Raw genomic sequence first — 16686 nt, 5'->3', positions numbered from 1 at the left:
TGATTTCTTTTATGGAACTCAGACCTAGATTAAAGCATATTTGTTTCCAGAAAATGGTCTACTGTGTGTTTTGAATACTATGGGTACTCTAGTCATTGTTCATCTTATATGAATGACATTTCATATAATTGTATATGTTGTTTTTTATGTTAGGTGTTTCCTATTTTATAACAACTTATCACATGGTCATTACATGATTATAATACTGTTAGAAATAAATGCTTCTTATTTATTAACCACTTCTATATACCTTTCTTTACTAAATAATTCCCTTGCTTTCAGAGATACATCCTAACAGTTTTCTGTATCTGATACAACTTAGAATGGTATCAAGCAGACAGCAGACAGACAATAAGCACTTGACACTTGTTCCCTGGGTTGAAGGGGGATAAAAATAGAGTCACTGTGTCAAGTTAGCCACAAGCTGGCATTTTATGGAATCTAAAAACTCGTCTTCAGACACTGAATCTTGGGAGTTCCAGAGTGTACGAGTCTATGGGAAGTTGACCGACGGCACATGACAGAGACAGCTGTATGTATCACAATGTTGCCTAACGAAGGTCAAAGAAGTGGTCTAGTTCTCCAGTTCCTGTAGAGCTCATTCTCTGGCCAGAATAACTCCTGTTTCCCAACCCATGAGTCTGAGAAGCTGCAGAAAGACTTCCTCCTCAATATAGAATCAAAACAGGGACAAACATGAGCTCAAAGAATACTTCAGCCAATGCCAAGGGAGGCCCAGGTCAGCATCTCTCAGTGAGTGATGACTCCTGATGTTAACTGATGAGCAAGCCCCAGGATGTAAAGCCCGTGTCACCTGGGTGTTCTGACATGCTTGCTTCCAATCTGGGCTTGAGCTTGACAGCTCCTTCTCACCCGCTCTTTCTTTAGACTTGATAAATCATAACTGGATTCTACTCGCTTCAGGCTGGGATGTCAGTGTAGTTTGAACCTTATATGTTGACTTCATCAGAAGGGCTCCTCTGTAGAACTTCCAGGTGCCTCTCTTGGAGTACTCCGTGGCAGGAGATTAGAAACAGACTTTTAAAGCAGAAAAAGCAAATGAGTTCTTTGTTTGTCCATTTGTTTGTTTACTTTTAAAGATGCATTTTTACTTTTAATTATGAGCACGTGCATGGGAGGGGGATGGGATGAGCACATGACTGATGCCTGTGGCAGCAAGAAGAGGGCAATGGATCCATGAATCTGGAGTTAAAGACAGTTATTAGCTGCCCAGGTTGGGTGCTGAGAACGGAACTAGGGACCTGTGTAAGAGCAGTAAGCAGTCTTAACGCCTGAGACATCTCTCCCAGCCCTGTTAGTACATTTATAGTCTAGAGCCAGGAAGGTTTATTTTCTTTTGATTTGCTTTTCCAGACTAAGGTGGGGGTGGGGTGTGAGTAGGGCATTTGATACAAAGTCTCATTCATTTTTTAACTCGTGTATAAGTCAGAACTCACATGGAAAGATTTTTAATTTAAAGAAAATAAAGTGTATGATACTTAAAAAAAAAAAAAGCAGACACTCTCTTTAAATTTAAGAGCCAGTGATATGAAATTTGAACACAGCATTTCCAAAATATATTTCAAAGTAGGGAGAGCTGGTGTAATCTGAGGTTCCCCCAGCCCGACAGAATCCAGAACCTTTCTAGGACACCTTCAAATTATCTTTCCTACTAACTCTTTCCCAGCAGATCTAAGATCAAATAGGAAACTAAAAATTAACAGACATAATTCTAAGGCTCTTCAAATTGTGGTTCCAGGCCCACGACGCTGAGCGTTCTAGCTCATTAACTTTAATTCCAGATTTTATGTTAAAAAATTAAACAAGGTGTACTTTTGAAATGAAGAAACTCAATTTAGACCAACCCTTGCCCCTTAGTTTGAGCAGAACTATGTATGAAAACAAGAAAAAAAAGTGTTCCTTACTAAAAATAAGATCTGCACAATTTGATTTTTTTAGATTGTATGTCTAGGGTGTTGATTTTTCTCTCGTTCCTTTCTCTCCTGGTCCATCATAATTTCCCAACACTAGAAAATAATGCCCCATTTAGAGTTTAAACCATAGACCCAACTCTCACGTTAGACATTTTCTATTTCTGAAGGAGTTGGTAAATACTAAATTGAAGTTATTCATCTGTCATGTGCCCCTTCCCATTCTCCTGGGATTAGCTGAAGCATTTCCCTGCTCTCCACCACATGCCTGGTCTTTCATTAAAGAAAGCTTTGATTATACAGTTTGCTCACTGTTGGACTCCCGAGGCTTGGGTCTGAACCCTGCAATTTGATGATTATCTGATTTTACAATGCAGATACCAATTTCGTATAATGCTAAGTAAAGGCTTAAGTGCTGCAGCCAAACAAGAAAATAGACCCTTCCTTTATTCTTATCACTTGCTCACACAGTGCAGCTATGTGAGTGCAAATGACCGAAATTAGACTGTGAAAAAGTCCAATAGCAATCTGAGGGATAAAGGCTGCTCATCTTCTCATATGTGCAGAGGAAAAGATAGAGAACTCAAATCCGGAGGCTAAAAGGCTGGAGTGAAGGCACTTCAGGAATGACCCTGATAGTTATTCCTCTAAGGATATTCCTAAGGTTGCTAACATTTCTGCCTCTCCTTAAGTAACAGTAAATCTAACCAAGTTCTGCCTGGACACATGGATACAAATAAGGATGTAGTTTTACCCGTTAGGAGTTGTGTGCTAGGCTTGGGGGAGATGTGGTTTGTGACCTAGGATCTGTTTTCTACTTTATGGGAACAGTCATGGACACTGAATGAAAAATATAAGGACAAGAGAGGTCCTAGGTGTGGTTGGGGAGAAGGTTTATTGTAGATATGAGGAAGAACATGACCAGGGGCATCTGGAAGGGTCCAGACGGGACCGGGCTAGCAGAATGACCAGAGCCAGGAAAGGAGGAGGTAGGAAGGAGCTGGAAAGGAAGAGAAAAGAGAGCGGGGAAGATAGGAGCTGAAGACCAAGAAACCAATGGAGCAAGGGACCCAGAGGACACACAGCCAAATGGCTGGGTTCTATTGGGAAGAGAAGCTGGGGGAAGGGAAAGGAAAGGGGTACAGTGTACAGAGTGTTGGCCAGGATGACTCTCTAAGGGCACTTGTCAGTAGGGACCGAGGGGGACTGGTGGCCAGAGTCCACTTTGATATGTCAAACAGGCACCTTAACTAGACATTTGTGCCAGATTTCTTTGAGACAAAACAAATACAAGATTGTCAGTAATAATCTGCAAGCCTTAAACATGTTCTATGAGACTCAAGGAAAGGAAGCAGTCCCTCTGTGTACGTCTGAAGCTTCAAGGTGACCACGAGTTGCTGGCTACAAGAGGCCTGGGCAGGAAGAGACAGTGGTGTGAACAAGCATGGGCGCCATCTTTCCTGGTGGCGCCAAACCAGACAAAAATAAACGTGAATGGCAGCATCATACCCCCTCCCTGTTTCAAGTCTTTTAAATGAGCTCTTCCATTCCAAACTTCAGGGATAGAGAAGTGAAAATGGCTTTTTGGGTCCTAAGCTCTTTTGAGAAATGACACGCTCTGGGGTGGGGGTGGGGTGTGACATTGGATAACATTTTCTCTGCTCTCAACCCAAAGGCCTGAGGGCCACTGAGATTGCTAAAGGAAGCGGGCTGAGAAGCGTGAGTTTCCTTTAAACACCAGTGTGCGACCAGAACGCAATCAGCAGCTCTTCACAAAGTCCAGCAGAAAGGAATCTGATGGACAGGAGTCACCAAGGCTCTTCAGCACAATGCAGGTCTGTCCTGTGTCACCCTTTACACAAAAATCAAAACGCCCCCAAACCCCCAAAGATCTTATTTTAAAAAAAAAAGTGGCAAAAAAAATCACCATACACTGCAAGTAGCTAGACCTCCAAACTACACAACTCAGTGAGAGTAGCCATTAGAATGGGAGTTGTGGAGTTTTACATTAGATTTCACACTTCTCTTTTTTGTACTTACCCCCCCCACACACACACACACAAAAATCCATGACAGAAATAAAAAATAATTAGTTTTATATCACCTTTCATAACTCATCTCTATTACTTGCGATCAGTCCTTTTCATCCCCTAATGTTCAGCCTTCCCTGTTCTCTTTCCTTCGTGCTAATCTGCACCTATACATGCGTTTGTTTACATCTGAGCCTCCATTATTGGCTAGATCCACATGTGAGGGAGAACCTGGTTGGTTTTTTTTTTTCCCCTGAGATTGTGTGACCTCTATAATACATCAGTCTAAGTCCATCCATTTTTCTGCAAGTTTTGCGATTTCATTTTTCTTTAGAACTGAACAGTGTTGTATTGCATATATAATTTTTATTATCTATTCATCTGTTGATAGATGGCTATTTTTGTTGCAGCAAGTAAGGCCGCAATAAATGTGGGATGAAAATTTGTCTATGGGAAGGTATGGAATTCTCTTGGTACAAGCCCAGGGGTAAAATAGCCGGGGCATATGGTGGCATTACACCTTGGGTGGTATTTTTTTCATATATCCATTTGATCAGCCACCCAAAAAGGTGTTAACCATATAACTGAGAATGCACAGCTTCTCATACACTGGATGCACTCTATTTTCTGTCATTACTGACCTCATAAAAAGAACAAAGACATTTAAATCATGTGTATGCGTGTATGTCTGTGTGTGGGCATGTGTACAGATTAGGGTGCAGGTATTTACAGAGGTCAGAGGGGGTGTCAGATCCCTTGGAGCTGGAGTTCTGCCTGGTAACTAAAAGTTTCTTTCTTTAGTAAGAGTTGGAGAACATGAGGCCTATGCTTAAGACTAAAAGCTATATACAGCCGCTGGGTGCTCTTGGGTTTGTTGCTTCCGAAGGCCAAGGTCACCAATTTGGACCTATGGCCCCTTAGATTTCAAACAAGAGCATATTCATTTCTGATTCTGATAACCAGCAGAATGCCAGAATCTGTCTTTATGAGTCATTCTGAGACAGTTCTCATGGGAAACTGGCCCCTTAGAGCCCCTTAGCACAGCTCTGCATGAAGCTGTCATCTGTTGTAGGTGACACGATGTTAGGTGCCTAAGAGCTACAAGATTTGGAATTTCCACTTTGTCGCAGTCTTTAATGTTACAAATATTTCCATTTTGTTCAGTTCAGAAGCCACTGAGTGGCTGTAGGAATGACAGTCTCTGAGTAGCCAGGACATACCCTGTGCGATACTGGCTCAGAGGGAAAAAATTTTTGATTGGAATGGTTAGCTTTCAAGGTTAAGGCAAGAGGGTTGAAGGCTATTAAATGCTATTTAAACTCTGTCTATAGAAAAAAAAAATCTGAGTTCCCTTAACAGTAGCCCTCTTCTTATTCATCAAGGAAAGAGATATATAGAGGAAGCATTGCATTTCCCAGAGAGTGGCCTTCACTAAAAATAAAAAATAAAGGTTTACACAACAGCATTGATTAGAGAAACAGAGAAACTGTTTGAGGAAGGAGTGGGCAGAACTTCCCATATAGTGGAACTGCCAACAGTGCCTTGGGAAAGGTGCGGTGTAACTAGACCTGATGTTGCCCCTGCTCTTGGAAACAGCATGGTAACCCATCATCTCACGCTGCCTGTGTGCTCACTCACTTCCTTCTCAGTTATTTTCCATATTCGCCTCTTGAGTTCCCCCAGAAAATTCTGCCAACAATGCAAAGTTTTCTGTGGGAATCAAAAGTGGAGTTGACACTGTTCCTCTAAGTAGGCGCACCAGAGCATCCATCTCCAGAAAGAAAGCCCTCTTTTGTTGCCTAGTTTCAGATGCTGGCTCTGTGAGTTCTCTGAGGCTTCATTTGGAGAGCCCCAAGATATATGCAGAATTCCCAGGGAATTCTGAAAAATCAGAAGCACATATTAAGTACTCTTCTGGAATCTACTAGTTTGATTCCTAAGTGGCACAGGAAGACGGGAGCCAGGGAAGATGTGTGACAGGGGACAATCCATGTCACCACAATGGAAAATATGAACACCAGGAAAGTTTCCTATTCTAAACAATGTGGGTTTAAAATATACTCTCTGGAGACTCTCCTGAATGTACAAGCACAGTGCTATTTATAGTGGCTGGTGTGTACTTTACCAAGATTTTTATTCCAACAAAGGAACTGTATGTAAGGTAGGCAGCCATTGGGATGGAAAATACATTCTCACATTTTCAACTTAGTCATTCAGTACTCACCTTAAATGTAATATCAGAGATCTCACCAAATTAGAATAACCGGAAGAAGAAGCCTGTATAAATGACAAGACCTTCTAACAGTCTTGAAAAATATGCAAGTTTACCTGGTAACTTTCGCCAGACCAACAGAAGCATCAGGTGTGTGTTAAAGAAACAAATGAAGGGGAAAACTACTTCTGATCAGGAAGATAGTTTCCAATACAAGTGAATGTTTCTAGTGTCATTTTTAAACGTTTACAAAGTTGAATCCTCCGATGTTTAAAAAAACGAAGCCTTGGAATGTAGCTTACATAGTTCACATGTTAATCAAATCCTTTATTTATATATAGCTCCAAGTTACACTGTCCTACAGTCCTGCTATAAATAGTTAAGAATTCAACACCAGAGGTGTCTGAATTAAGGCAGAGCTATGACAAGCTAAAGTATGCCTCTAAGACTACTCAAGAACACTGTTCATGGCTCAGCAAGCAGGAGTCAGGATCTAATGTTATTCACAAAGTATACTCATGAGTTCTTCACCTTCTTCCCAGATGACTGGGAATCCACTGATACAGATGCATCTTCCAGCCTCGGGGTGTTGACCTGCGGCAAATGTTCTGGACCTCAAGAACCTCCCTAGAACACTCCTGAGCAACTGAGCGAGAGTTCCCTTAATAACGTTCTAGAATGTTCTACAATCATTCCTGCACCTGGTCAAATGACAGTTACAGCTCTGGATCTCTCAGACCTCCTGGTCAGTGAGGACATGCAAAGGGATGGACTTGATATAAGAACGTGATCGTTTTCATTACATTTTTTTCTGTCTTTCAATGAGAATTCTTGTTCACAGGACTGAATACTTCACTCATGTTCCCAGCAGGAGACAGCGTATGACTTTTTTTTTTGACTCTGTGCATTTAGAAAGGCAAATCTCCAAGCTGTCTCAAGCAAACAGGCAGTCATTAACATCTTTATCTGAGAGTTTAGAGTGGTGGTTCTCAACCTTCCTAATGCTGTGACCCTTTAATACAGTTCCTCATGTTGTGGAGACCCCTAACCATAACATTATTTTCTTTGTTGCTTCATAACTATCACTTTGCAACAGATATGAATTGCAATGTAAATATCTGTGTTTTCCTATGGTCTTGGTGAACCCTGTGAAAGTGTCATTTGACCCCCAAAGGGATCTCAAGCCATAGGGTGAGAACCACTGGTCTAGAGACAATCTTTTGAGGGTCCCTCAACATGGCTCTTTCAAAGCAATCACTTAAAGTCAAGTAACCTCATTCAGAATGTTACTTTAACTTAATGGATTATTCAGGACTCTGGCTACCTACCTGAGTGGAGCAACCAAAGGAAGGCATTGGAGAGGAGCCCTCAAGGGATTCAATGGCATTGCAAACTCCAAAATGGAGTTATGAGTTTGTAGGGGTGTGTAGTACGATGAGTTAGAGCCCCTCTGTCTTTATCATATCACATTATTTTGTGTATGTCTACCTTTCATGATGAAAATAGGCAAAACAGTTATTTGGAATAAAATGTTCCAAAATGTTTTATAAAAATCAGACATAGAACTTTCACTTTACATACACACAGACACACACAGACACACACACACAGACACACACACACACACACACACACACACAGACACAGAGAGACAGAGAAAGAGAGAGAGAGAGAGAGAAGAGAGAGAGAGAGAGAGAGAGATACACACAAAGACACACACACATAGTTGCTTCTGAGAAACTTTCATTATTGATGTGATAGTATTGAAGCCACAAATTAAATAATGTGAAAAAGGAAATTATAATTTCATAAGGCAAAAATTATTTAAAAATATAAAGAACATACATGAAAATAGACATAAAGACTCATTTAACAGAGATAAAGCTATAATGTGGTAGGAATAACACTGTCTCTTACTATTTATTGACTTAATTTCAAATGGTTGAAAAATGTAGACTCTTAACAAAACGGTACATTTTCTTTCACATCTATGGTCCTTTAATCACTTTCAGGTAAGCTAAAACAGACTTGAACTGAGTAGCAATTAGATACTAGGCTAAAAACATAGGGGCAGTGACCAGCTCAGTGATATTCCAGAGGCCAACTATCAACTGGTTGAGTTTCCTGGAAGATACTAATTTAGTCTATGGAGAAAGCAGTGACAACAGTAAACGCTGACTGTGCACTAATCATGGTCAGGAACTCTATGTAAGGGTCATTGTTATCTTCATGACACTGTGGCAGAACACTATTAGGAAGCTATTTCCAGGTGATAACATGATGCAGTGACTGGAGCCTCAAAATTCAAATTCAAAACAACATTACTGTGTATCAGAGCATCAATATGATTTTAATACCACTGAACACCTATGTCTGTCATTGTGCTGATTTCTCTGCATGGATCAAATCAGCTTGCCAGGTCTGTGAGAGATTTCATGATTCATTTCCACTTATTGTTAAAGACAGGGGAGCAAGAGACAGTGAAGCCATTTTTCAAGATAAAAAGTAGTAGTTCATAGACCTGCTGAAAGTCAGTGCCGGAATACCTAACCACCACACCGCTCTGCCCTTTCTCTAGAGGACTCGGGATTGGATCCTTATAAATATCATATATAACTGTAAAGACAAATTTACTAGTGTTGTGAGGACTTTGACTAGCTTATGTACCAGATCTCTTTTTCCAGATGAGAATAAAGTTATGGACCAGCATGTCGGGCTCTTAAGAATTTCAGTACCTAGGTTGGATGATGATGGTGCACACGCCTTTCATCCCAAGCACTCAGGAGGCAGTGGCAGGTAGATCTCTGTGAGTCTGAGGCCAGCCTGGACTATAGAGTGAGTTCCAAGACAGCCAGAGCTACACAACAACTCCGGGTGTAGTGGCTGACCACGTGATGCTTAGGTACAACCCTGCTTTCTGATGCTTCACTAAGCACCACTGTGTAGCGTACTTTCAGGATCTACAACTGTGTAGCGTACTTACAGGATCTATCGTACTTTCAGGTTAGTATCAATTGGTCTAAATGAGTCTCTTTATTAGGATGCAATGGGGGGTAAAGATACAGTCAATCTAGAAAAGGGAGAGGGGAATGAAGGAAGAGATTAGGCATGAGTGTGTAAAGTTTGTTCTTTTGTGGCTAGATACAAATAAAGGGAACCCGGCAACAGTAACCTAAGAGAGGATTTATTCTGGCTCATGGTTTAGGGAATGCAAGCCATCCGGTCAGGAAAGGTTCAAGAGTGGAGCCAGATCTAGCCTGTGGCAGCGGGAGTGTCAGGTTGCTCATCTCATGGGGTCAGGAAGCAGGGAGACTTAGAGCTGGCTTGTAACTCTCAAGCCCTATCCCATGTCCATGTTCTGCCAGCTGAGTCTCATGTCCAAAACGGTTCTACGACTTTTCCAAATGGCTTCAACAGCTAGAGACAAAGTGTTCAAATTCGGGAGCCTGAAGTGTGTGTGTGTGGGTTGTTCACACTGTAATCACAGCGACTGGGAAGTACCTAGTTTTGCCCATTTCCCTACACCCGAGTTGGACTGAAATGAAACAGTTTTAAATATGCACGAAAGGGGGCTAGAGAGGTGGCTCAATGGTTAAGATGGCTTGTTGCTCTTCTGGAGGACCTGAGCTTTCATCCCAGAAAGCTAGTTGGGTGGCTCTTATAACTCTAGCTTCAGGGCATCTAGCATCCTCTTCTGGCCTTAAGACATATGCATAAAACTCTAAGAAGTGTTTTTAAATAGCCTTCAAACTAGAAGAACTTTAATAGGAAATACAGAAACAAAATTCAATACCAAAGTCTAGTCCCCCCCCCCCTTTCTGTTCTTTTTCTTCTTTCTGGAGTAATCAATCCCCTAAGAGAACTTTTTTGGGCAAATGTAAGTACCTTAATGATTTATACAGTTTCAAAAGAATGTTTCATTTAACTTCCTAATGGAAAATAATGTTCTGCTCAGACATCTTAAAATGTATTTTTAAAGACTTGTACTTGAGACTCAAGGTCATGCTCTAAGCATTCTGAATAAGTGTTCTCATGTGTACTTGTCTGTACTCTAACTGTCAATGGGCCTTGGTATTAAATCATGGGGGAAAAACATCAATGATACAGCTCTAGAAGGGAATTTCTGTGGATCAAATGGATTTTTAAAACTTGCTTGTTTTTCTAGAGTAGTAAAAATATTTACTTTCAAATGTCTAATCATCAGGATATTTCAGAAGCCCATAAAAATGTATGACGGATGAAAACAGCTAGCATGTTTTCTTTCACTTTATTTATGTCTCTGAGCCTTGGAATCTGATAACAGTTCTACAATAGAGGCCTTTCTTCTGATGGAAAGAGGAGCTGCCGCTGGGTGTGGAAAGCATATGCCGGGAATGTAGTGAGTTCATGACTTGAAAAGTGAGAGCCCTGGCGCTCTGCTTGGTGCAGAGGAAGTCTGACCAGAGTATGGCCACCAGAGACCTGCTCCCAGAGAGAAGCACCACCAAGGGTTCTTCCTCAGGAGAGATACCAGTTCTGCTCAGAATCATGTCCGCTAACTGTGAAAGGACGGCTCGGTGTGAACTGGTTGCCTCTCCCCTCTGACAGAACCTTGACACCCATCAAACCCACTCACCACTCTTCACAAAACAGCAAATCCTGCAGGTGGCTGCAGGTGGCTGCAGTTTTGTGATGATGAGCATGATGCCCTGATGCGCATGAGAGAGAGAGAGAGAGAGAGAGAGAGAGAGAGAGAGAGAGAGAGAGAGAGAGAGAGAATATGTGTGTGTGTGTGTGCACTCGCATGCATGCATGAGAGAGAGAGAGAGAGAGAGAGAGAGAGAGAGAGAGAGAGAGAGAGAGAGAGCGCTTGTGTGTTTTTGTGTGGGCAGCTGTTTGTTCCCATGAGGCTAGTGGAGAATAAAAGCAGCAAAAGTGAATATTTATTTATTTACTCATTCATTTGCTCAAACAGGCAATCGACTAAAACGCTGTTGTACTTGAAATGTATACAAATAATGCCTTTTGCTTAGAAACATTACATTAGGAATTTTCTCTGGTTATGCACAGATTCCCTTCTGCCAACTGACACGCCTTTCTTTTGCTTTTGGTCAAGATCTCTCTAATCTAATACAGTCTCCCTGACTCCTGGCACACTCTCCCTACAGGTGACTGTTGGTCTCTACGGGTCTGTGCAGAACCTTGCACTTTATAGATAATCTTTCTCTATGGGGTGTACATTTGTTGTAACACTACATTTATTTATCTATTTTTGTGGTGCTGGAGATTGAACCTAAAGCCGAAGTGTGCTGGTCAAGTATTCCAGCCCCAAGGAAAATACCCAGTCCTCTGCCCCGAAAAGGGCACAGAGCAAAAGAGATGCCTGATAAAATGTGTTGAGAACAAACGAATGCATCTGTAGCCTTGACCCTTGGAACAACTCTACCTGCATTCCAAAGCTGGCATGACTTCTTTCTGTTCTCCATATCCAGATGACAGGTAAGGTTTCCCCTGCCTGGCCCTAGGAATATTTTATAGGACCTTAGAACTGTCTTAAAAAAAAAAAAAGTAAAATTCTGTAGTACTTATTTGATTTCAAATCAAGCAATATTCAACTTATTGCAAACAGAAGTAGACAATTCCAAAAGGAACTGACCGAGAGGAAATGACCTCTGATTCCCTTGAGAAAGCACTCATTCCTGTGACAAAGGAAGCCAGGGTCTGGCGTTAAAGGAAGAGGAAGGGACTTGCCTAAGGTCTTACATGCCCTTTGTCCTCAGATCTGAACTATGATTTTAGATAGCCCTTCATTCCTGGTTTGGCCATCTGTTTCCTGGACACACCCTGAACTTGCCATGGAAGTTTGCTGGACCATAATGTCTAACTTTCACTACTTCCATAAATGATCATTTTACCAAAGGCTGATGGAGGTTGACCTAATTACAGCATAGCAGACCTATACAGTGCCCCTTGAAACACAAACAGGTAAAACCAGTACAAACATAGGGCTGTTGTTAAGCACAAGCAGAAATGTAGACAGAAATGTTGGTTAAACAATATTTGGATAACGGTATATGTATTTGTTTTAGGTTATTAAGGGAGCCTAATTAAGCTTTGGCGTACAGGCTTTTTACCACCAACACTAACAGAAGATAAATCCTTGTTCACACATCACCACCACCCTGAGAAGCAAGAACGGAGCAGCTGTGTGGCCAGTTCTTAGAGTTCTGGCTATGAGAAAAAGAAGCTTATTCACCCTACAGCACAGTCTTAAACCACTGTGAGATGCTTCTCTCACTGCCTGTTGGTGTCGAACACCATCTAACGAGGTGCACACTCTGCTCTGCTGTCCCTCTAGCCCCGGCGTCCTTCAGGTTACTCCTCTGCTCATCTGCTTTCTGTACTCTTGTTTCCTATGATTCTTTGAGCTACGGAAGTGTCTGCTGATCACCTTCGTTTCTCCCATCTCTGTTCAGACACTCCGTCTTGGCTCGTTCTCGGTAGGCGTTTGCTGGGTAGACTGAGAGCTCAGGAATCCAGGAGAACCCAAGGCCGGTAGCACTGAATTAGACAGAGGAAGTAAGAGGTGTGTTCTTCCTGTCTGGGTGGTGTCCACAAGTCTTCAATGTCCTCTCACTTTCAGGTCTGCCCCTTCCCTGGGTCTTCTCCATCTCTTTGCTGTGTTGCTTCCTGTGATGTTTCCATTATGTCCTTATGATCTCTTACTCTCTCATATTGGCTTTTGGGGAGCGGGAGGGATATGACTTCAGCTTTTTTTTTTTTTTTTTAATTGACAATGGGTTTGTCCCAATGGACCTATCTTATAAGATTTTCTCTTCTTTCTCAATAAAAATCCAAGCTTCCTGTCTTCTAACATCTGGGGGAAGTCCCCATGTTGACGTGGTTTCTACCTGAAACTCAACACTAGGACCATGACCACCAAGAAGAGAGTCTTCTCATCTTTCTCCACTGGAGAAGACGCAGAGGCTTGTTTTGACGATGCCTGATAAAAATGCGTGGAGAACGGATGAAGGCCCCTGCAGCTCTGAGCCTTGGAAGGGCTCTATTTTAGGTTAACTTACTATAGTCATTCAGAACTGGAGCTTACAGTCTTCAGACTGAGCTGTCCCTGTGTCCTGACAGGCTCGCTGATTGCCACGTGGGATCTCTTTCCTCTCAGTGACTGCTCCGATTCAGGCTCTCGAGACTGTATGCTTGATGCCACGGCTGTCAGCGTCTCTAACTCTCAGTCCACCATACCTCACCTTTACCACCACACTCTCGTCCCTCGTGAGGGTCCTAAGGTGCCCTTCCTCTCAAACTCCCTGCAACCGATTCTTTCTCCCCAGAGCTTTGCTTGTCTCATTTTCACACCTAGTCAGCCTCTCCTACCCCCACTCTGGCATTTCTACTGATATACTGTACTCCTTGTGGTAATTTCAGGTCCACGGAAAAGTTGAGTGGAAATGGCAATTCTCCCATGCTGCCCTGTCCCCTCCTCTCCCCAGCTGCAGCCACAGCCTCGGCCATTATCAGCATCCCATACACAGTGCTGTACTTGCGACTGTGGATGACGTAGGTACACTCACATGTCATTCCACTTCGATTCCATAATTTGCATTGAGTTCCAGCGCAATGGCATGCATCTGCCATCATACTATCTCATGGGTGGTTTGGGGGGTCTAACATCCCATGCTCTGCCTGTGTGCGCCTCCCTTCCTCCTCTCCAGCTCCTGGCAACCACCAGTCCCTTGGCCATTTCCTTAGTTTTGTATGCTTCACATTTTTATTTATTAACTATTATTTTAAAGTCAGATAGATACATCTTCTATGTTGGCTGCATTCCCCTCTGTCCCTCCCTCCCTCCTTTTATTTTATCCCCTCTTCCGTTTTAGACAGCTTCCATTTTACTCATCTCCACAATTACTTCTTCCGTAGCTTACCACAACTCCCAACAAAACTTCTGTGAATAGTTTAATCTCAGGGTGATGATAGTCTTTCCTTCACTTGGCATTCATATTTAGCCCCAGCTATCTAGCCACTGTTTATTACTTAGAGAGGATTGTTATTAATAATGATTGATAACAATAACAATGGTTATTAGTGATGTTGTTGTATTAGTAATTCAATGTGTTGGCTACAGGTCATTTATAAAGCTTAATCATCTTCATGACAGCCGCAAAAGTAGGTTTAGATGTAGATATGACAATTTTATATAAAACAACCATGACTTAAAGAGCGGTCACTTGCTCAGAGCCTCGTAGCTCCTAAGTGTCAGAGCCGTGATGTGATCCTTAATCCGTAGTGCAATGAGCACACGTGTAGACATGCCACCCATAGCTGTGTTCACCCAGACTTCTCACTTGCTTTTGAATTCTTCATACAAGTCAGTGGAATAGGAGAACTCGAGACCCCGGCACTTTTGATTACAAGTTTAGCTTTTCAGTTTTGTACGGCAGGTCTGCGATGGGTCATTTGTACCCACCATGCTTTGCATCTGTGCACTGGAATTACTGGCATGCAAAACCATGGGGCTTTTTTCTCCCTGTGAATATTTGGTATGCTTTCCTTAAATGACTGATCGAAGCCACGTCATTAGAGGCCGCTGTCCTTCGGTCTGAGGCCTAACTGAATGTTAAGATACACATGTCCACCCTCGACGTCACATGCCAATGCTTCATTTCTCCAACCACCTGTCCCCTAAGTCACCACCTCAAAGGCTGCCCCACACATTACGACAGCTTCCAACGGCCCCCACATCCTCCCCAGTCACTCGGACCATCTTTAGTAACCTTCCTGATGCAGACGGCCAGGCGAGGGTGCTTTTCTGATAAGAATCAAATCTGAGCTAAGACTCTTCTGGGCCTTGCTAAACTGCTTCTGATAGCCAACATTCAGCATTTTCTGTCATTCCAGTGTTGTGAGTGATTTGAAGCCTTTATCTTTATGTATGATCTTTTACCATTATGAATTCTACAATGTTCAACCTCCATAAATATGTAATTATCTGATTCTCTCTGATCTCCATTTTTCTTGAAATGTGTTTTCTTTTTTTTTTTCAATGCAAAATTTAGACTTTTAGCAGGAAAAATACTTTACATCCATAACTGCTCTTTACAAATAGTTGGATGTGCAATATGGACACAACTGGCCCTTCAGAGGACAGAGTCATTGTGATCGGAAAACAAGGTTGCTGGTGATGTGAGTATCTGTCCTCCTGGACCCTTACCTCTCTGCCTCCAGCCGCATCTCCTCCCTCTTTTGTCTCCTGAGTTCTCTGCGACGTTCAAAATCATCCATAGTGAGGTTTCAGGTTTAGGGAGCACAGATAATATCTTGATCTAAAGGAAAGAGGTGGAGTCAGGGTCATCAAAGAGTCAAGAGCCCTGTATTAGCTCCTCCCACCCCACCCCATCACCTTTTCTTTATTTTTAAGAAAAATACCTTAGAATACTGCTAAGGCAACCAGTGGTCAATTGCTGACCTCAAACAGAGTGCACCTTCATTCTAGAAGCTATTAAAATAAGTAAGAGTGCAGATTACATTTAAAAAGTAAGAAGGAATCTCAGGAGGCAGAAATATTGATAGCACGGCCTCAGAATGGCCGGATGATCCAGCCCTTTGTCTCTCGCTGAACTCCAGACAACACTTACACGCAAATGAACAAAGAACAAGACAGACGGTGAAAGAAAGACAGAGAGGAAAATGGGCAAGAAAAGAAATGTGTGTGTGTGTGTGTGTGTGTGTGTGTGTAGGGGCAGACAGAGGAAAGGAGAAATCAGACAACATTGCACGCAGGCATCGTTTGCATATTCTGGAGGTTAATTAGCACTGTTTTTGTTTGTTTGCTTGTTTGTTTTAAGTATGCAGAAATCATGGGAGAAAAAAATCTCCAGGAAGCAGTATTTTAGAAGGCAGCTAAGTTTTGATCAAACTGTCTTCAGAGCTCAAAAATCCCGGCTCTCTCCAGATGTAAGCCAACCGTTTGACCCTTTCCTACCTCCTCTGAGATGACTTTGATTCTGGAAGAATTTCCAGCTCTTCAGATGCTGAGCCTGCTTCCGCTGTGTATCTGTGCCATGCAGTCAAATATTCCAGAATCTCCCTTCGGTCCCCAAACCCAAAATGACTCCCAGGAAAGGGGAAGCGGGCTCCTGTCCCTGCTCTGTTTACAGAGCTGTCAGTGGTTAGTTAAACTAGCCTGGAATCTGGCATTTAAGGCGTGCTGGAAGATTGTTTCCTGTGCAGAGCAGGAGGCCTCCACTTCCTCTGGATTCCTAGGCACTCGCTCGGCTGCACTCAGCTCACAAAAATATTTTCCAGTGCCTCCTATGTAGATGAGCTGAGCCATTTGTCCAGAGCAAGAAAATCGGTATGGCAAAAACCCCAGAACCATCATAGGATGGCATCTTGGAAAAGATTTCAGAAAGAGAGGGAGGGAGAGAGAGAGAGAGAGAGAGAGAGAGAGAGAGAGAGAGAGAGAGAGAGAGAGAGAAACTGAAATAAATTGGCAACGAAGGTTTTCGCCCTCACC

General features: G+C 42.5%; 1 protein-coding gene across 5 annotated transcripts in view; it reads right to left on the bottom strand.

Annotated features, from left to right (window-relative positions):
- The window catches only part of Cald1 (caldesmon 1), a 181377-nt gene that overhangs the window by 77978 nt on the left and 86713 nt on the right, over positions 1 to 16686 (bottom strand). For all 5 annotated transcript variants that reach the window (XM_029535643.1, XM_021190660.2, XM_029535642.1 and 2 more), the window contains exon 3: positions 15382 to 15493. In XM_029535643.1, the coding sequence (XP_029391503.1) occupies positions 15382 to 15452 (71 nt within the window). In that variant the 5' untranslated portion in view covers positions 15453 to 15493. The remainder of the gene's footprint in view (positions 1 to 15381; positions 15494 to 16686) is intronic.

The sequence above is a fragment of the Mus pahari genome, chromosome 2, assembly GCF_900095145.1.
Source record: "Mus pahari chromosome 2, PAHARI_EIJ_v1.1, whole genome shotgun sequence".
Classification (NCBI taxonomy): Eukaryota; Metazoa; Chordata; class Mammalia; order Rodentia; family Muridae; genus Mus; species Mus pahari.
Note: the sequence above shows the minus strand (reverse complement) of the source record. Positions and strands in the feature narration are given on the sequence as shown.